This window comes from Desmodus rotundus, chromosome 9, assembly GCF_022682495.2.
Source record: "Desmodus rotundus isolate HL8 chromosome 9, HLdesRot8A.1, whole genome shotgun sequence".
NCBI lineage: Eukaryota > Metazoa > Chordata > Mammalia > Chiroptera > Phyllostomidae > Desmodus > Desmodus rotundus.
Window position 1 is genome coordinate 90,268,634 of NC_071395.1, and position 22,778 is coordinate 90,291,411.

Sequence of the window (22,778 nt, forward strand, 5' to 3'; positions counted from 1 at the left end):
GAAGCTCCACAACACTGAGTTGGAGCCACGGCTTTACTGATTTATTTGAACTTCACAGAAAGGACCGGAAGCTCTACTATTTTTAGTATAAGAAAAATGCATTATATTTGGAAATGATAATGAGAATTTTTATAAAGAAAGGAGGAAGTAGTACTTCCTGTAGTTATTTTTATTTTTCAAGTAAAATCTTTTATGTGTTAATTGTATACTGTAGGACATCAGCTATGGAACATTTAGTTTTGGCAATGTGATAAAAAAAAATCACTTCCATAAGATGCTCCAGGTGAATGTGGGCTCAAAGCCTTCACCTTTCACCTTCTTTGTACCTCATCTGTACCTTTGTGGAGATTCTCCAGGGGCTCCAGGACTCCCCTCCGGAAAGAGGCCATGGGGTCTTGAACACAGGACCGAAGGCTCAGCATGCTCTGTAGGTGAGGCTCCCGAAGAAGCTGCTCCCGATAGGCCGCCAGCTGCGGTGAGCGGCAGAGCAGGGCAGCAACGTTGTGGACAAATTCTGGCACCAGGCAGGTGTAGGCATTATCTGCTTGGCAATAGTGATATGCAACCACCTACAAAAGAAAGATGAGAATGCAGACAGGTTTATCAGTAGCAAGAACAACAGCCATGGTTATTATTTGCTCATTCTCTAACATGGTCTTCTGTCTCCCCATTCCTCAACTTTTTCAAGTAAAAATAAAAGCTGCTAACTCAGAAACTGCTTGTTTTATCTAAGATCAGAAATTTGATAACATTTTTACTGTATACATAGGATATCATAATTATTATCAATTAATATTTATAACTTGATAACTGAGTTTCCCCTCTGGGTCATAATAGGAAGCAACCCTGAGAATGAATATTTACATTAATATTTATTCAGCATGGAGCACTATAGAAAAGAGTCTGATCTTATGATAAAACATTAGGAATAAAATATTCAGAGAAAAACCATGTTAGTCTCAACAAACACATATAAGTCATCACTAAATTATAGTTATGCTATAAACAGCCTAGAGCTCTGCTATAAAGATAAAATAATTCAGATTTAAGAATTATCATTAAATATTTTCTGAGCACTTAGAGACAAGAGGATCAAAATCAGGTAACAGGAAGAAGTAAAGGAGTGAGATTTTTGTTAGATGCAGGCCTTCAATTCAAAGAACTTAGAAACGTATGAGTCTTAATATCATCCAGGGTATGGGCTGTCTGGGTAGAATCTGGAGTTTTAAGCTCTGGATTTGTTTGTTTGCATTTTCAGAGCTTACTCTTTGCCTAAAGGGCAAGAGCAGAGGGTGGTTTTAATCTACTAGACCATTCTGTTGGTTTGCTAGTACCTACAAAAGTGATCGGATTGTGTAGATAACACAACATTGGCAGGGAAGATTCAGCTGGAATATATGGAAAGCACTTGGCATGGTGCTCAGCACACAGTATGTGCATAGTTACCCCATCATCATATTCTTCCTCCTTTTCCTCTTCCTCTCCATCATCATCACTGTCATCATCAAGGTGCTATCTATTCTCTTTTTCAGCCACTAGCTTTGTGCCTATAAGCATTTGAAGTCTGCCCTAAGAGCACTCATAGATATACTATTGGGACTCCAGCTCTTCAGTCATCTCTCAGAGAACAGTCATCCATTAAAGTGTCCTGCTTTGAACAGACTCCTAACCTGTAGGTATGGTCATCCTAGCTCTTTAACAAATGCTGGAAAAACTATTTGAAATCCCTCTCATTAAGCATAAAAAAATTGAATGTAAGAAATGTTATTACCTATACCAGCAGCGACTCAACTGGGATTATCTTCTGGAGGGCAGACTCCTTGTAGTATAGGCTTCCCCTGCTAGGTGAGTGTTCTAGGAATCCATCTGCATTAGTGTAACAGCTGGTGGTGTTGTGAGAGGTTGTGTTTGGCTTCAGTAAATTTTTAAAAATTTAATCTTATTGTGTGTTTTTTTCCACTACCATTTAGTCCCTTATATCCTTGTCCTCCTAGCCAGTGAATTTTTTTTGAAGACTATTTCAATGTGTTTGCCCATTTCATGATGGGTGATTTGTGAGTGCACCTGCCCACACTGTGGTAAGTATTCAGCAGTTTTTAACCAAAAGCAGAATGACCCTTGTGCCCCAACCTCCCTATTCACGAGATCTTGCACCAAGTAACTATTTTTTTTTGTTTCCCCAGATGAAAAAAGTCCTCAAAGGGAAATGTTTTGCCAATGTGGAAGAAGTGAAACAAAAAAATGGCAGGAGCACTAAAAGGCATCAAAATTGATGAATTCAAAAACTGTTTTGAGCAGTGGAAAAAATGTCAAGAGGTGTATTGTATCAAATGGAGTGTGCTTTAAAAGTGACTGAAGTTTAAACATGTAAGAATAAATGCATAATTTTTTATAAATAAATTCTGGGTTTTTTGGGTCCCCCTTCATATTTTTGTATCATTAGAGGTCTCTCTTTAGGGTAGATTCCTAGAAATGGGATGCTGGGTCAAAAAAATTTTGTTTAGAAGGGGTTGTACCAGTTTTCATTCCCACCAGTACGGGGGTGTCTATTTTCCAACAGCCTCATCAATAGAATGTATTGATAGGTGAAAATGACACCTCAGTGTTGTTTTAGTTCACATTTCTCTTATTACAAGTGAGTCTGAATATGTTTCCAAATATTTGAGGACCATTTTAAACATGGTGTTCGTGTGTGTGCACACAAATATCTCTTCAAGATAGTGATTTCTTTTTACTCAGAAGTTAAATTGTCGGACCATATGACAATTCTATTTTTAATTTTTTGATGAATCTCTGTCTCACAGTGCTTATTAACTATTATTATCACTTGTTTAACTGCCTCTCTTTCCTGCTAGACTGTGAAGCCATACAGGTTATTTATTATATGTTTGTATTTAATGAAAGTTCAATTAATATTTACTGAGTAAATATAAATGTCAGTATTTTCCATTAGGAAATCTTGGGACATTCAGCTGATTGCTTATTCATAGTAATGGTCCCCAACCAACTTATTAGGTCAAATTAGAATCAGTTTCATGTGTCCAGAAATGAATTTTGGTAGAGAGTGTGAAATACCACCAGTCCTCTGAGACAGAATAATCTCTGGATTAAATGCACTTGGGCTGTTACACTGTGCCAGACCTACTTCTCTAGGAATTGCAAGTGAACTAAGTAAAATAGTTGCTTGTCTTTAAAATTTGTATTTGGTATTGGCCCTAAGCTTCTTGGTAATCAGTGATCTACAAGTGAATAGTAATAAAAATCTATGGGATGCAGATATTTAGGTCTTGAATTATCACAAAGCTAAACATTACCCAAAGCTCACTACAACTGAGTAAATAACAGGGTCCTAATTACCAGACATGGAAGCACACTATAAAACCTTTATAATCCAAATGGTGTGGTAGTGGATAATAATGACCACCTCATAGGGTTAAGGTAAGAATGAAGAAATGAAATAACAAATATAAATAGTACCAAGTTCAATACACATTAAGCCAGCCTCTCTTTGTCTGCTGAATCCTGCGTGTATGACCACTTGGAGCTAACTGACTTGAAATCTGGAAAAGCTATCCAGGAAAGGCCCTGAATGAGATCTCTGTGGCTCTCTACAGTGATTATATCCTTCAGAAGAAATATATAATATTAACTGGAATACATTTAAGAGATGCCAACCTAGCAAAATCTGTTGCTTCAACTGGAAGGAGTTTCTTCAACTAATAAAACTGTTCTAAAGTTGTGGCAAAAACCCTTCAGTGTTCTCAATTAAGTAGCAGCACAAGAAAGGGAAAGAATACTACAAAATAGCAATGACAATGACTGATACACAAAAATTGACACTAATAACTTTATCAGATCAAGAGGTTTTTCAAGGATACTTTTAATTTTCACATGTTAGCTTGCTTTATCAAAGTACTAATTAATTTGAAAATCTTATTAAAAAGAATTTCTGCTTACTGGTTAGTTATAGGTAAGAAGCAAGATTGCTGATTTCCACTCTATGCTTCTACAGTACAAACTTGTACACTTGAACTGTAACATACGGCACAATTACTGGGATAATATACAATATTAATCTAAGGGGCCATTTCTTATACAATGCTAGGATAAACTTAAAATATCCCATCACTAGGTGCAAACAGGTGTATTTATATATTTTGCTTAAGGAAGAAATATATAATCATGAAATTTAAAATGTAAGGTCTGTCTAGAAGGTATCCAGCTATGTAATATGAAAAAGAGACATTTAGTGAAAAAGATAGAAGATACTAGAAACATTATACATAGGACAATGACACCTCAGTCCCATTCAAAGTAGGCACCTTGGGACCTCACATAGTTCTCCCAATCGCCATCAGTTGCCCTGTTGTATTTTCCTGAATCTCCTCAACGGTCTGAAATCTCCTCCCTTTCAAAGGTGATTTTAGTTTTGGGAAAAGCCAGAAGTCACAGGGTACCAAATCTGGGCTGCAGGCGGGGCTGAGTCACTGGCTGATTTGATGTTTCACCAAAAAAACTCTGCACGAGACATGATGCATAAGTGGGCACGTTGTTGTGATGAAGCTGCCAATCACCAGCTGCCCATAGCTGTGGCCTTCTGAATCATCCAAATAGTTTCTGTGGAGTAATGTTCAAAGCTTAATGCAAAATTTGATGCAGATTCGTTGCTTTACTTGCTCAGTCATTTTGAATGTGATGGCCACACAGTACACGTGCTCACGCAACAGTGTCTATCACCTCTATTGACTAGTACAGTGAAGTCATCATTGTTCACGCATGTGCAATCCAGTCCACTCTCCTTGGCTGCCAGGTTACATCGATGTCGTGCAAGCCATTCTCATTATATTAAGAATGACTGGACTTTTTCTGGACAGACCTCATATGTTCCTTGAGTAAGTATAAATAATCGATAATTTTCTACTTACAATATTTAACATTTTCCAAATATTGAATGTAAACATCAATTTTAATCTAAGGAGCTATTTCTTATACAATGTTTATTGTAAGTGTAAAAAAGCCCATCTCTGGGTACAAAAAATTTTATTTATATTTTGCTTAGGAAATATACAATCAGGGAATTTAAAATGTGATTACTTTTCAAATAGGTGTAATATCTAATATCCCACTGATAATATTTAACATTTTCCAAGTATTGAACATAAACATTTAAAAGCTTTTTCTCTTGATGACAGACTAATGAGTGACAATGTAGGGAAACTTAATTCTCTGAGCTCCTCTTAGCACTCTTCACCAACTGACATATTATATATTTGTTTGTTTATTGGACTGCTCCCAGCATGAGAATATGGGTTACATAACATCAAGGACTGTGTCTGTTTTATTCACTGCTTTAGTCTTACACTGTAGGTGTTCCAAACATACATTCTAAATGAATACATGAATGACTGTGATGATGGAAGATCTCAGCATTAATTTATTTCTAAGATGACACTTATTCTGATTGTTCTGAAGAAGAGGCTGAAGCATTTGTAGGAAATATGTATAAAAAAAAGATAGATCCTATAAAGTTGCACTGAGTTAGTGATGAATATGAGGGAAATGCTAGACTGCTTTCAGAAGCCCACTTACAGATGCAGGTCTGTAAGTGGGACAATTAAAAATGCAGTTGGAGGAAACATGCTGTTTTTAGCTCTGAGCTGGAGTGGATTTTATTAGAATCTTATGATATTGTAGTTCCTCATTACTAATTACCCATGATTGACTGGAGACAGACATTTTACATTCTGTTCTTCTCTTGAAAATCCTCAAAAATAAGAGGGACAATAAGAGAAATGCAAGCTCCATCTATAGGGATCTGTATTTATAATCTCAGATTATAATATATAAATATGGAACCTGTATGTATAATTCCTAAGTGACTTAACAGAGAGAAGGAGTTCAAATGAAGGCCGGCTTGAGGTAATAATGGAAATAAGGCAAATCATCTGTAAAACCTCAGAAAAGCAAAGGAGTTAGAAATACCAGGAACTGTGGAAGATGGGGGTGAGGAAGGGAGTTGAAAACACAGGAATTATTTGAAGTTTATATCAGGAGCAGTTAGCTGCCCAGATATCCATTCCCATTCTGCCTCAGCAGGTGACTACCTTCCTCTACACCCATAGGAAAGAGAATTTTATTCACTAAAAAAACTAAACCAGAGACAATCTATACTTAGGGACACCACACACAGAACAGGTAGAGATAAGTTCAGGACTGAAAACAAGGGGCTGAAGTCAAAGTCTCCATAATGAATGGTGAAACCCCAGCCTTCTTATGCCAGCTCCACATTCTGGCACCCAGGATATAGAGCCTCAAGGAAGATTGATGAATTCTTTGTTAAAGAGGATGAACAACACAAGAAAAAAAAAAAAAACAACTAATGGACACTGACTTTTGGGTATTTCCAGTAAAGGTTGGTGGGTCATCTTAATGCTCTATAGTTAAGATCTCTATACACACAAATTTCCGAACAGTTTTTCAGTGCCTAATTATTAAAGAGATAAACTGCATTAATAAAATAAGAAGAAGATAAAAGAAAAGGGAACTGGAGAGAAAAAAAGTTATTAGAAATTAAAACCGTGATAGCCAAAAAAAAGTTTTTTGTAAAAGTGTTGGAAGGTAATGTTGAGGAAATCTCTTAATGGTAGATCAAAAACCAAAATAGAAAAACAAAAGTATAGAAAAAGGAGAGAAAAGTTAGGAAAACTAGAATACCAGTATAAGTCTACTTTCTGATTAAAAGGAGTTGTAGAAGGAGAAAACAGAGGAAATGGTATGAGAAAATTATTATTTTTAAAATTTTATTATTTATTTTTAGAGAGAGGGGAAGGAAGGGAGAAAGAGGTAGAGAAACATGTATGTGCAGGAGAAATATTGATGGGTTGCCTCTCACATGCCCCCCAACTGGGGACCTGGCCCACAACCAAGGCATGTACCCTGACCAGGAATCGAACCAGAGATCTTTTGGTTTATAGGGCAACGCCCAACCCACTGAGCCACACCAGTCAGGGTTGAGAAAATTACTACTAATAAAACTAAACCAATTTCCAGAATCAAAAATATCTCCAGAGTTCATTAGGTATCAAGAAAATAAATGGAAGAAAGACCCAAAACAATGATGATAAAAAGAGGGTACTAAGAAAGAGAAAAAAGTTGAGAGGAAAAGTATATATAGTATATATAAAGAGTTAGAAATAAGAATAGCCCCATATTATTTAATAGCAATAATGGAAGTTCAGGAAAATGGAGCAATGTCTTCAAAAATTTGAGGGAAAATAATTTTTAACTTAGAATTCTATACTATGTCAAATAAATAGTAAGTATGAGAATGAAATAAAGTTGCTTTTAGAAACATTAAGTCTCAACGAACTTACCTCCCGTGCATTCTTTCTATGCATTGGAAACTACTGGAGGATGTGGTCCAACAAAGTGAGAAATAAAAACCAAGAAAGAAGATGACAGGGGATTAAAAACACAGAACAGAGGTGGTAAGAATTTCAAGGACAACAGCAGGTGGTGGGCCTTGAGCAGCAGGGGTCCAGACGGAGCTCAATGGAGGGCTCTAGGGAGGGTGTCTCTGGGGCGAAAAATGTAACTGATGTGGAAAATTGTACTGAGAGTTATTTTACAAAACTATTAAGGGTTATGGAATGACTTAGCCTTAGGTCTAAAGGAAAATAAGCAAATTTTAAAACGAGGCATTTCATAAATCCAGGAAAAACAAAATCATTCAAGAAGGAAATTGTTATCCTTAGTTGTTATCCAGTTCCACAGTGAACCATATTTGCATTGTAGGAATACTGAAAATACTACAATATGGATTCAGTCAAAAATCATGATAAAACTGTACTGCGATGAAGGAGGGAGGAAAGAAGATAAAAGAGCTAAAATGATCCATAATAAGAAGCAATATATAATGTATAAAACTGCTAAAAAATGTGACAGCAGTATATACATGCTGATTAGAAATATTAAGGTAAAGATGAGAGACACAGTCCGCAGAGTTGAAAGTGGCTGCCTTTGTGGAGAGAGTGGGAGGAGGGGTGGAAAGAATTGTAGGTTTTATTATATCTTTGAGTATTATTTCATTTTCTAAAATATGTGCATGCATTACTTTGATAAAAACAGAAATCTAAAACACAAACATAAAAATGTTACAGACAGTATAGTGTAGCAGGACAAATTTTGAATTAGGAATGAAAATAAGAAACTATTGGTTACTTATACTGTGATCTTGGGTAAACCATGTAACTTCACTGAGTCTCACCTTCCTTATCTATTCATTCCTTTCCAACTCTAAGGTTCTGGTTCTGTAATACTGAAGTATTTTTCTAGGAACAGCAAAGGAAAAAAAAAAACTTTTCTCCACATTCTCATGGTATACCTGTTCATATTTTTGTTCACTTTGCCTAGGGTCTCCCTACCTTTGCCCCCTTGATATTAAAGTGAAACTAGCATGCCTACAACCTGGGAATCACATTGTACCTGTGAGGCTAGTCTCCGCATAGCCTCCTCCTGCCGCCTGCGCATTTCTGGAGTTCCTGGACAGCTTCCACTGGTGATGGATGAGTGGGCTGAAGGTGGCTGTGTGAGTGGCAGCTCTCTGTTGGCATCCACATCTGGATTAAAAAGATGATATGTTTGCATCAGACAATCAAAACTCTGAACTAAAGGAAGATTGGTTCAATTCCATTTGTTCTATGAACCAGCAATTCTACTCCTAGGTATGTACTCAAGAGAAATAAAAACATATGTCCACACACACTTGTACACAAATACTTGCAACAGCCAGAAAGTGGAAACAACCTAAATGTCCATCAAGGACAACTGATGAATGGTTAAAATGTGGTATGTCCATACAATGGATTACTACTTGACAATAAAAACCAATGAGATACTGATCTATGCTACAATCTAGATAACCCTTGAAAATACTACACTCACTCAGAGAAGCCAGTTACAAAAGGCCATATGTTGTATAATTCTCTTTATATGAAATGCCCAGAAAACAGAATTTATATGGACAAAAAGTAAATTAGTGGTTACAGGTAGAGGCAGGAAATTAAGGGGAGAATAGAGATTGACTGCTAAAGAGCATGAGTTCTTTCAAGATGATGGAAATGTTCTAATACTAGTTTAATATGAGCAACCTAATATTGGTTGCTATACAACTCTGAATATATTAAAAAACACTGAATTTAATAATTTAATGGGGTGAATTGCATGGTATGTGAATTATAGCTTAACAAAGCTGTTTTTTTTACACAATTTCATTTGTTCATGTTATTTAGAAAATGTCTTACCTACTACTAGAAGGTACAAAATATATTTATGAATACAGATCATACTTTAAAATGAGTACCAAAAATAGTAGACTGTTATTTGATGGTCGATAGGTACTGAAAAGGAGGAGAAATTACAGAGGATAGTTCTCTTTTAACTCCCTATCAGTAGGACTAACTGTGCTGTCTTTCTTGCAACTGGCAGAGTCAATTGCCTGGTCACTGGATAGAGTTCTGAAAAACTGTAGAAGAGCAGGTGTGGGAGATGGCAGTGAAAAAAGCTTGAAGAAATGTGTCAGCTGAGGTCAAGTTCAGTGACTGTCACTGTATTATTTCTGTTGTTCACTCCCTCTCCTCACCCCATTCCCCTGTATTTGGTATGTGATCTTGTGGATAATTAATGAATTATAAATACCCTGTCTTCTAGCTGTTTCCTTTTAAATATGCCTTCTTTTTTGTCCATGTCTTTCCTTTCTGTTTGGTATTCAGAGAACAGTAGAAATAAAAGTTAATAGGAAATCAGTGTGCACAGCAAACTGGCAAAACAGGCTCCTGAAATGAGCAGAGTAGGGAAGATAGTGGTTACGTACTGAACAGATGTTTGGGGGCTTGGCAGCTGTTGGCAAATGTCAAATCCAAATAATAATTACACTGAGACTTTTAGTGACAGGAAAATATGGCCTTGTATTAGACCAAGCTTCCCTAACTACTATACTGAGTATGCTTGTAGTTAATGTAATAATGTCTAAGTCATACAACAGGTCTATTTTCACAAAATGTTTTTGCTCTTTGTGTGTATGTATTGGGGGGTGGGTGATGGTGGTGGTTGGGGAGGGTGAAGGGAGTCAGGTTGGGGAAGGGGTGTAGGCGGAACGCAGATGACAGGTTAGTGTCTGCCTTGACAGCTTTTCATAACTTCCCAGGGAAATGACAAGGAGGGGGCGAGCTGGGGGCTGAGTGTCTGTGGGGGAAGGCAGAGCCAGGCAGTGCAGTACTGTAGGCTAAACTGCTCACATCTACAGCAGTGCTGCTCAGTGCGGAGGAGGCAGGGCCAGAAGAAGGAACGACAGATGATGCAGAGATGGGGGGGTGCTCCAAAATTTTCCACTTGTCTTCATTACTGCAACTACATCACTGGTATCACCGACTGAGGGTTAGGAGAGACGGTGGGATTCCAAATAAACTTATCCAAGCTTAATGTAAATTAAACTCTGTAAAAAATTAAGCCAACTCTCTATACAGACATCATTCTTATTCTGCTACTGCCAGCAACATTTCAGTGCCAGCTTATACACAAACAGATTAAGGCTGAAAAACAGCCTGCACTTTACATCAGTAACTTATCTTGACTCTTCTGAAGGACTAGTGGTTTGGTTAAGATGGCAGAAGTAGACTGTAGCTTGGCCATCAAGAGATTATAACACAAATTATTTTGTTCAAGGCAACGGCTGGCCCTGGGTAATTCTGATAAACACACACACACACACACACACACACATACACATACATATTCTACCTCCTTTGACACCTTTTCAAGTTCTGAAAGTTAACCATCAGGCCAAATCTATAGTCTCAACACATGGACATTTAGCTCATGAATGAGAGTGGCCAGTTATTTTTGGAGTTCCTCTGGGGATAAAAGGCAATGGATATTAGAATTTAATAAACTACCCTGAAAGAACCTCTGCTTTGGGGAGCACACGGGCTGTTTTCTATTAACTCTTGCTCTCCCAGACTTTGTGGGGGCGAGACAACTCCCAGGTACTTCTGCTTTCTAAGAAAGCAGCTCTTCTTGCCCTTGTCATTTATCTTCTGTCGTGCATGATTCTACCACACTGTTATCTGCAACAGTGATAGAGGAGCCAGAGAGGCCATTAGCTATCTGCTTTTCTTCCTGACACACTCAAATAGTTAAACTCTTGGCTAACTGAGATAAGTAGTTTGGTGTGATACTTAAGCACTCAAAGAAAAATACTGGAGTTGGTGTGGAAAAGTACTTTCAACCATGAAGATGTTCTTAGAGTCACAGAATTTTAGCATAGGAATGAATCTTAAAGATCACCTAGTCCCACTTTTACAAAGGAAAAAACTGAGTTTAATGAATTAAAGTAAAATTCTCAAAGTTACAAGTACAGTCACTTTGAGAGCTGGAGCTCAAACTCTGGGCTCTTGAGGACCATGACACTCTGCCAACCTACCCAGAAAGTTTTCCTGCGGAAACTAAGCATGCCATTACTCAGTAATTCTTTCACAGCAATTCTTACCATACCCTGTAAATAAGGACTCTTGATTCAACCAGTTCTCTTTCTAGACTCTAGTTCTTCTACATATTAGATATCCATAAATTTACCTAAGGCAATCTGTCTACTTAATGACATGCGACTGCTAATTAATCTCAACAGGAAGTCAGGATGTGTGGTGGATGTTCAGTGAATTCCTGTTGAGTTTCAGCACTGTGCTAGACTCTGTAATGACTATATTCTCAAATCATTTCTAGTGGTTGCTGTTCTGAAAATTAGTAGAGAGCTAGACTGAGCTAGACTAACAGCAACAGTTTCATTTTTTTCCCCCTTTTGTTCTCTTATAACAGAAACCAGGTAGACTGGTTCTATATACACAGTATGTATAGGAAAAACATCTATACATTTCCTTTTATCTCTTTTATTCAAGTGATTTCTACCAAAAAGAAGAGCAAAATGGGTAAGAGAATGGCCCCTGAAACCAGACTGCTTAGGCTTAAATTCTAGTTTCACCATTTACTGGTTATGAAACCTAGGAGGCTAACTGAATGTCTCTAAGCCTCAGATCACTTATCTACAAAATAAAGATAACCAGACCTACCTCACTGGCTTGATGAGGATTGGATAAATCAATATTTATTAAGCTCTTAGACAGGACCTAGCATTAGGGACCATATGAGTATTTTAAAAATAAATAAACAAGATCCTGAGGGTGATCATTAAGCTATGCCCTGCCTGGGATGAAAGAACAAGGATAGATATATGAGATTCCAGCATCTTCTCACAAGAAAGCAGGAGAAACCCTTCAAGGACACACTGAAGTTCAAGCCCGCGCAGGGCAACACTAACATCAATAGCAAGGAAATGAAGGCCACTAACAGATTGTGCTGGCATGTAACAGGAAGACATGCACACAGGCTAAGTAAAGCTGACAGTGATGGATGCAAATGGCTCTTACAGGCAATTGCTGTAGTCATTTTCCAAAGGACAGACTAGCCAAATAGCCAGCAGGGAAGAGTCGTAAATTTTTTTCTGAAAGCTTTTTTTCCCCCAGTCACACTGAGGTGATTGTTGGATATATGTGTCAAATGTATACAGAGTATTATATCCTTTCCCTCAATTCTGAATTAATGATCCTCACATGCAAGTCAGGTTTTGCAGATCAGAAAATAAAAGGACATGGGACAATATAAACATGTCAGAAAAAAATTTTGGAGCTACAAAGCAAAGAGTTCTTTAAAAAGGAATACGTACGCTTGGGGGAGGCATGTGGGCTGTCTGAGGCGATCTGTCTCATCCGTGTTCCGTGGCAGCTGAGGGCCACAAGCCTGGAGATGATGGCAGTTTTGCCGAACCCAATGTTTCCCACAATGACTACTCCTTGGTTCACGTTGGCATTTGAACTTTGAAGTTGAGCATCTATTTCATGGAAAACCCAATCCCGGCCAACAAATACTGACTCTGTAGTGATGCTGGGCACTTCAAAGAGCAGAGGCTTCAAGGAAATATCTGGAGGCCTATAAGGTGCAAAGCGAACTAGAAGGAACAATAAGAAAACACAGAATTTAGGCCAAGCCATCAACACTGAGAGAAATAAAAAAAGCACTAACTTAAGAGTTACAGTATGACGGTACTCTGGCTTATTCAGAAAATAATAAAACTCTGATTTTGGTTCTACACAGATAAGCAATGGCAGGTGAGCTAGAGCCATGTGATACTCTAGTTGGCAGAACACAAATACTGTGGAAACAGTAATAATTTATGGAACAGTCAGAAAGTCAGGGTAATATTCAAAAGTACTGAACAATGGGGATGGGTTAGGCATCAGCAATCAGATAAATGCACAAATAGTAAAGAAGCAGGGTCCTTAAGGCCTTGTTCTTTGCCTGGGGATAACCTTTTAGTTGTTGGATTGTGGGGAGGTGCAGAGTTGGAGTTTCTGGGGGAGAGACCACACTGAGGCCAGGCACCCAGATGTCTGATAGCATCAGTGCTTTACCAATGAGTAAAGGTGAATTTCAATATTTAAGAACCAATATGGCCACACCAGTATCTATCTGTCCTGCAGAAAGTAAGGTAGAGTTTTTTTAAAAAATGCCAATGAAAACAGCAATTCCTTTAAGCTCATGATATGTGTGTGTGTGTATGTGTCTATTATATAGATATATACATATAACCTAGTAGGTATATTAAGGGAAGCAAAGTCTCTAAATGGTCTGATGGTTTAAAAGGTCTTCAAGATGGTAAGCAGTGAATCAAACTTTCACCTAAAGTCTTTGCACCTGTACTGATAGCATTCATGCCAATTAAAAAAAGATTTTCATTTTGATGGCCGCCAGATGGGAGGGGGGTGTCAGGGAATGAGGGAAGAGGTGAGGGGAGTAAGAAGTACAAATAGGTAGTTACTGAATAGCCTTGGGGATGTAAAGTACAGTATAGAAAATGGACTAGCTGAAGAACTTACACGCATGACCCATGGACATGAACAATGGTGTGAGGATTGCCTGAGGGAGTGAGGGGTGCTGAGTGGAGAGGGGCAAAGGCAGAAAAATCAGGATAGTTGTAATAGCACAATCAAAAAAATGTAATTTCAAAAATAAATAAAAGTTTTTTTGTTTATATATATACCTGTCTTGGGGACAAATCCCTATTGCTTTTCTCAAGATTTTTTTTCTGTGCTTGAGTAGTTGTGGGATGTGCTAAGAACCAGGCATGAGCTCTACTTTCAATAGTTATCTAAAAATGTGTAATAGATGTGACTTGATGTCAGAGATCAACCTTCTAATTATATTGAAGGTAAAGAGAAGTCCTGCTGACCTCTCTTCTCTGGATTAAATGCCCCCAACTATTGTGAGAGTATCTCTAAGATGTATCATTTTATCTGTCTGGAACAAGGTGTTTCATTTCTGTATCTGTAACTTAGCACAGTGATTTAACACATAGTAGATGCCCAATAAATGCATACTGAAAGAATCAATTATTTTTTAATTAATTTATTTTTATTCAGTTACAATTGTCTGCATTTTCTCCCCACCCCTCCACCCCACCCCAGCCAGTCCCACCTCCCTCCCCCCACCTCTACCCTCCCCCTTGATTTTGTCCTTGTGTCCTTTATAGTAGCTCCTATAGACCCCTCTCCCCACTATCCCCTCCCCACTCCCCTGTGGCTATTGTTACAATGATCTTAATTTCAATGTCTCTGGTTATATTTTGTTTGTTTTCTTTTGTTGATTATGTTCCAGTTAAAGGTGAGATCATATGGTATTTGTCCCTCACCGCCTGGCTTATTTCACTTAGCATAATGCTGTCCAGTTCCATCCATGCCATTGCAAAGGGTATAAGCTCCTACTGAAAGAATCAATTAAAAATAAGGTATGACACTCCCTAAACCAATTTTAAATTTTGGAGAATAAAGACCAGGGGTAGGAAGGGGGTGAGAGCAGGAGAAAAGGAAATCACAAAGGGGGAAATGAGATCTATTTATATTGCTTATATTTTCCTGGCACATAGTTAAATTACTTATACATCATAAATGAGATCAGGGATGGCAGCTTACTTGAGAGAACACATAACCATGCACACATGGACAGTCTCATTTAAAAGTGTCTGAAACCATTAGAATAACTCAGCATTTAAAAAAGTAACAATTCCAAAAATAGTGCAAATAATTAAAAAAATATAAAGCTAAACTCTAGTAATGAAAGCAAATAGCTTCCTTATCAGTTTAAAATGTCCCGAAATTTCACTTTTAAAAAAACGACTGTAGAGATATAGCTACATGGTCACTTACAATCTTTTTGCCAAAACCTGCCCTTATAAAATCTGTGTTATAATTACAGAGCTCAGTAAAAAAAATCAGACTTTACTGTTCCATAAATATTCTTTTAAATTCTACTGTCTTGTAGCTAATAGTGTCTATTTTACTTTTCGTAAGCATTATTTTATAAGCTATCACTCACCTACCATAAAACTCACCCTTTTAAAGTATATAATTTAGTGATTTTTAGCATATTCCAGCCCCTGTAAGCCAGAGACTCTCTCTTTACAGATTTGCCTATTCTGGATGTTACACATAAAAGTTATCACATAATATGTGGCTTTTTGTGTCTGGCTTCTTTCACCGAGCGCTATGTTTCTGAGGGTCATTCATGTTGTAGCATGCTTTGGGACTTCATTCATCTTTATTGCCAGATAATGTTCTATTGTATGGCTATATCACATTTTGTCTATCCATTTATCAGCTGAAGGACATCTTTGTGGTTTCTACTTTTTGACTATGGATTATGAATCATGCTGCAACGAACATTCATGTGCAAGTTTTTGTGTATACGTTTTTAATTCTCACAGGTATATATGTAGGAGTGGTATTGCTGGGTCACATGGGGTTCTATATTTAACTTTTTGCGAAACTACCAAGCTGTTCTATTTTACTTTTGCTACTTTTTTTTTTTTTTTTACAAAATATACATTCACTATAGGAAATTTAGAAATAGTAAACAAAGTAATAATTGTATTCCTACTAGCCAGAGAGAATCACTATTCACATATATCCTGAGTTTTGTGTGTACCACATATACTTATTTTAAAAACAAAAAATAGAATCATATGATAGATACTGTTTCGTAATCTGCTTTTATCACTTAGCAATTCCAGACTTCTGAAAAAGCTGATTCTGTCAGACTTGCCAGCTTAATGGTTGCTTCAGCGGAGGGACTGACTCTTGCAACGCCTTACTCCACCATTTTCCATGATGTCACTTGACAGCAGGGGGCTGCTAGCCACTCATGGGGTTTCCTGGGTATCTGAGTGCCCTCGCTGGGTAGACCCTTAAACACACATGCTGAGCTCTGGCTGAACAGTCACAGGACTCCCAGGGAGGAAGGAGAAAACAAAGCATCAGTTGGCTTGAGATAAGTCTAATTAGGCCTACGGAGACCTAAGGTCACACAGAATTTAGGGAACACAAAACTGATTGCAGAACTAGAATGAAAACCTAATTCTGACTCTGAAATCCAGGTTTTTTTTTTCTATTAAGTTATGTTACAACTGTTCTACAGGATGTCACTATTAAATTTTAAAGTGACATGAGTTCTCCCACTGATGATCAGAATTGGCTTTGCTGACAAGTGAGACTATCTTCTATCTCCTTCAGCTTTCCTGTGCTTCCCTTTAGGAACTGCATGCTTCACCGGAGATGACCTTTCCAGAGAGAGAAGAGCTACTCAGAGACCCTCAGCTGCTTTCTGAACTAACTTACCTCTTCAGGTCTGAGATTATGTTGTGCATCAAAAAAGGCTTTCATGAATACGACTAATACCAATTTATAATATGGAATAAGTATGGACTCAATTTGAATGCTTAAGTTTTGGGGGGAAATTCTATTAACATAACTTGTTCTCATGTTGATATCATCTCTCATATTTTATTCTGAGAAAGCTTTGACATTTAAAAAGTTATTTTAAAAAATTTCTAAAAATGTAATCAATTCACAAAAACCTCAAGGGAAGAACAGATAAAATTAGCCCAGTACCATATGGTAAAACAACTACAGATACCAAGAACAGCCTAGAAATAATTTCTGTACCTTTAAAACTAAGGCTTTTGTCAGATCAATGTGATGAAAAAAAAGCCATACTTCTTATGTACCAAGAGTAAATTTGGGGCATATGAATAAGAAAGCACTTTGGCCTGTATTGTAGGACATGTAAGTAATGACTATTCTCTGTGAAGTTCATATTCCTAAATAAATGTTCCTTTTTTGGGATATCAGCTGGCTTCCAAGAGATTTCTAAGTCAGAAACCAGTGAAACAATCCAGTGAGAAATTACCGCTGCAATATAGCGGAGCTAAGGGAAAAAGATGAGCTGATCCATACCATTTAGTAACAGGTGTGGCTTTCTTACCCCTGGAGCTCAAGAAACGGTAGTCCCAGGATCACAACAGAGCAGGAAGGCCATCCCATCCTTCTTAAAACATGCCAGTAAAGTATATTGTAATTTACTTAGGCACTTTGTAAAAAATAATGGGTAGATAAAGACATGGGTAGACATGTAACAACATAGTAAAATGGTAATGATATAATCAAGGTGGTGGGTATATGAGTATTTATTGCAGAATTCTTTTATTATTTTGTGTATCTGAAAATTTTCCTAATACAATGTTGAAGGAACAAACAGAAAAAGGGAAAACATTACAACAGGACACACAAATAAGACAAAGTTTGGAAAGCAGTTTTAAAAAGGGATTTAATAACCACTCCAGGCTCAGATCAGTTTGTGTATCTCTCCAATGCAAATTAGGCTCACAGCAGACAAATGAATTCTCTCTATGAAACAGTCTCTGTGAGACTTCCAATAAGTGTAATTACATACTAGGCTTATGGAGAAAACTGACCTTTATTAACTAAGGCAAAGAATAAACATTTAAAAAACAAAAGTGCATTAAGGCTAACAGATCAGCTTGCTCAAATGCAAATATAAACAGCTGCAGCAAGGGGAAAAGGGGAAGTGGGGAAGTGGGGCAAAAGAGCTCTAACTGGATTTAGTCTAAAGCATATTTACTCATGGGAAACAACCATGAATCATCTTAAAAGAAGTCAGTCACAGGACTGGCTGGAGAAAGGGCTGTGTGTAACTCAGCCAAGGTCTGGTGCAACAGGAGCAGAGCTGTATTTCCTCACATTCTTCCATAATGACTGTGCAGTCCAGCCTGGAAGCACCTCTGTTCCTCAGAACAAAAGATAACTTTTTAGAGTTCATGCCACACATGCTATTTTCTATACAAAGCAGAAGAAAAACACATGTGCTTCAGACAAAACCTGGTATCACATCAGCACTAAAGATGGGTAAAAAAAAAAAAAGCTTATTTTTTTCTTAAGAAATACTTAAACCATATGTCTACTGAATTTCTAGAAGGCTTACTCTCCCATTTACCCGAGTCAAATCTCTTTAGTGTCTGTTGTTTATTCTTGGTACTCCAGAATATGACTATAGTAGGCAGCTATTCCTACCTCTGGAAATGAGTTTTTGAAGAATAAAGCAATTTGAAGCAGGACATAAGAACAATTTAAACATGATATGGTCATTCCAGATAACTTCTGTTTAAAAAAAACAAAGATTAAATAAAGCAGAATCACTTTTTGGGTCAGCAGGGACACATATTATAAAGTGGGTAAAACTGGACTCGGAGCCAGATGCCTCAGTTTGTATCCTATTACTCATTAGCTGTGTGACGACAGGACACTTATGTATGTTCTCAGTATCTCAGTTTTCCATATTTTAAAATTAGGCATAATAATGATTCTGTGAAGATTAAATGAGTTAATGCATGTAGTGGGCCTAGGACAGTGTTTGATTGTTAACTGTTAGCTGCTATCACTAGCCACACTATCAAGCCAAAAAAAGACATCAGTGTAACCATAATCACCACCCTCCAACACAGAGAATATTGAGAATATGGGGGGGACCCAAACCCCCCAGAATTTATTTTTAGAAAATTGTGTATTTACTCTTACATGTTTCAACTTTTTGATGCAACAGACCTATGAAGACTTTTTTCCATTGCTCACAACAGTTTTTGACCTTGTCGATTTTGACACATTTTAGTGCTTCTGCCTTTTTTTATTACACCTCTTCCACATCGGCAAAACGTCTCCCTTTAAGGAATTTTTTCATCCAGAAACAAAAAAAAGTCGCTCTGGGTGAGATCAGGTGAATAGGAAGGGTGGGGCATAGGGTTCATGCCATTTTTGGTCAAAAACTGCTCAACACTTAGCATGGTGTGGGCAGGTGTGCTCACAAATCATCCATCATGAAATGGGCAAACAGGTTGAAAGAGTCTTCAAAAAAATTTCACTGAAGCCAAACACAGCCTCTCACAACATCACCAGCTGGTACACTGATACAGATGGGTTCCTAGAATACTCACCTAGCTGCAGAAGATAATTCCCTTTCTTTGCGCCCCCCCCCTTGTATATACTAACTCTAAACCCACTTCCCTTCAAGGCTTCTGACTTATCTCCCTTCTCCCTTTTACTATCCATTGTTCTGAAACAGCCATGCTTGCTATCTTTGCTTCCTTAGCAGTAACTCATCCTAGCCTGGTCTCCTCCCATTTTGCTCTTCTGAGATGGTTTTGGTTAAAGTCACTGAACATGTTCTAAATGTTAAGTCCAATAACTTATTTTCAGTCTTCATGCTTTTTAACCATTCCTCAGTACTTAACACTTTTAAATATCCCCCGCTTTTTGAAATACATTCCTTTCTTGGGCTTAAGATGACTCTTTTTTCTAGTTCTTTTTTTGGCCCTCTCCTCCTGATGTATCTTTTAATGATTCCTCCTCTTCTACCCATCCCTAAAATATTGCCATTCCTAGGTTACCTCATGTAAACAGCCAGCAAATATATGTATCTGATGTGATCATGCCAACCCCTACACTTCTACCCTATCTCAACTCACCCTACCACAATCACCCAAACTATTAACTCCCTATTCACTACTACAGTTCTGTCATATGGAATGTATATTCAGTAACACTTAATAAGTGAACTCATGAATGAAACAGTGAATATAGGTTTTCCATTCTCAACTGCAGTGAAGCATGAATAGACTTCATTTTATTAGAACAGGAAGGCTTGGGGAAGTAAGTTATAGGATACAAACCCAGGTCTTTGAAAATCACTGCTCTGTACTATGATAATAAAAGGAAATAACTCATTTTTAGTCACCTTTCCGGGATACAGTCCTGTTTAAAGGCTACTGTCATAAACATTAAATAACAAGAAAGGGAAGAAAAACTGTTATTTTTCCCAGCTCTGTGCATATCATAAGCAAAGCCTAGATGCTGGCCAAGGCACCAACAAAGAACAGCATTACCACAGGAAGTTGGGAGAAAAGAGGAAATGTGCCTTAGATAAAGTGTCCAAAGAAGGCAGGATAGATTTTTTTAAAGACTATTAGTCCTTTTTTAAAGAAAAGTTATTGAGAAGGCTGGATTCAGATACATTCATTTGGGTAACTAAGACCTTACTAATGTGAAACTTATTGTTGTGTAAAGATGACCACATTTAATTCTTCATTATTACAATATGTATTTTAGCTTCTAGAGAGCACAATTCTAACTACCAAAACAGTCATTTTCTAATTAGAGATGGATTTATGATCTGGTCACTTCACCTATTAATTTTCTTTTTTAAAAATGAATTGAATTTTCACTTCTGGTCAAGATGGAAAAAACAAGATTTACCCTCCCACCTAAAACAACCCCAAAACAAACAAACCTCTGAACAAAATATATGAAATAAAGGTTTTCAAGATACTAGACAAAGGCAAAGAAAAATAGCGACCCCTGAGAGATAGAAAACAAATGAGGCAAACCCTATGCCTACTTACTACCTTGAGCAAATTTCCAGGTGGCCATGATATGGGGAAGGAGAACCCAGTCAGATACTGGCTGACCCCCTTAGTTGAGATGGAGCTGAGAATCCAAGGAGACTAAGACAGCAACTCTTAAAAGGACAGAGCACTGGGAAGAAGAGAGCTGTACAGAAGTAATTCTGAAGAGCTGAGGATGCATAACCCTTGAGTAATTAACAGAGTACTGATTAGCACATGTGTATAAGAAAACCACCTAAGACAAGGAAAAGACCTATCCAAGAAGATTAGAGAGAAAAGTGTTCAGTGCTTATGTTAATGGTGCCTCACAATTTACATGACAGTGGGTTGAATATTGAGAAAGGTCTTGTCTCAGTAATATTGAATAATGATACCTGTAATAAATATTGTTCTGGTCTTATTCAACAAATTTATAAGTACCGCACACTAACCAATTGTGCCACTGGAGTTCCTTATTCAACAAATTTAAAAGGCAAAATGCAAAATTAATCACATTGTTTCCAAATAACTTAATATTCCAGACAGAAGATGAATAATATTTATAGGAATACAAAAATATCCAACACCCAATGAGGTAGAATTCACAATGTCTGGCATCCAAATGAAGATGATCAGTCATGTAAAGAAGCAGGAAAATATCAACCATAATTAGAAAAAAATCAGTCAATTAAAACTGAACCAAAACTGATGGAGATGTTAGAATTAGCAGAGAAAGATATTAAAACAGTGACTATAATCAAAAGTATGAACAGAGAAGATAAAAGACCTAAATTTAACTTTTAGAGAAAAAAACTACATCAGCAATGAAAAACACACTACATGGCATTAATTACGATTTGACATTACAGAAGATGAGTGACCTTCTTGGAAGAGATGGAAAAACTACCCAAAATTAAACACACAGAGAGAAAAGAATCCTCTAAAATAAAAAGAGCATGATCAAACTGCAGGACAACTCCAAGTGGCCAAATACAGGTGTGACTGAAGTCCCTGAAGGTGGGGGGAAAGACAACATATTTAAAGAAATAATGGATAGCTATGGTATTTCCAAACTTGATGAAAACTATAAACTCAGTGATCCAAGAAGCTCAATGAGCCCCGAGCACAAGATATATGAAGAAAATGACACCAAGGTACTTCATAATTAAATTGCTCAAAACAAGTGATAAAGATAAAAATCTTAAAAGCACCCAGAAAATAAAAAGACACATTAAGAACAGAGGAACAAAGATAAAGACGACAGCAGATTTCTTTTCAGAAACAATGTAAATGAGAAGGCAGTAGACCTGCAACTTTAAATTATGAAAAGGAAAAACCCGTCAACCTAGAATTCTATACTCAGTGAAAATGTCTTTCAAAAATAGTGATGAAATTTTTTTTCAGCTTTCATATGTCTGAAAAAGTCTTTATCACCAACAGATCCACAATACAAGAAATGTTAACAAAAAAAAGTCCTTCAGGCAGAATAAAACTGACCTCAGATTGAAACATGGATTAACACAAAGAAATGAACTGCACCAGAAATGGTGAATACATGGATTAATATATAACATTTTTTCTTATTTAAAAAAAATCTCGAAAAGATAACTGATTTTATACGGTGAGGTTTATAACATTTATATATGTAAAATGTCTGACAACCATAACATAAATGCTGGGAGGAGAGAAATTAAAAAACCCTACTGTAGAAAATAGTTCACATAACAGTCTTTTTTTAAAAGATTTTATGTATTTATTTTTAGAGAGAGGGGTAGGGAGGGAGAAAGAGAGGGAGAGAAACATCAGTGTGTGGTTGTCTTTCGCATACCCCCTACTGGGCACCTGGACCGCAACCCAGGCATGTGCCCAGACTGGGAATCGAACT

At 37.2% G+C, this 22,778-nt stretch overlaps 1 protein-coding gene across 8 annotated transcripts in view; it reads right to left on the reverse strand.

The window, feature by feature from the left end:
- Nucleotides 1-22,778, reverse strand: part of TANC2 (tetratricopeptide repeat, ankyrin repeat and coiled-coil containing 2) — a 308,461-nt gene that overhangs the window by 68,489 nt on the left and 217,194 nt on the right. For all 8 annotated transcript variants that reach the window (XM_053930697.2, XM_053930694.2, XM_053930699.2 and 5 more), the window contains 3 exons: nt 12,776-13,057; nt 8,485-8,618; nt 338-569 (listed from right to left, as the gene is read on the reverse strand). In XM_053930697.2, coding sequence (XP_053786672.1) covers nt 338-569; nt 8,485-8,618; nt 12,776-13,057 — 648 coding nt within the window. The remainder of the gene's footprint in view (nt 1-337; nt 570-8,484; nt 8,619-12,775; nt 13,058-22,778) is intronic.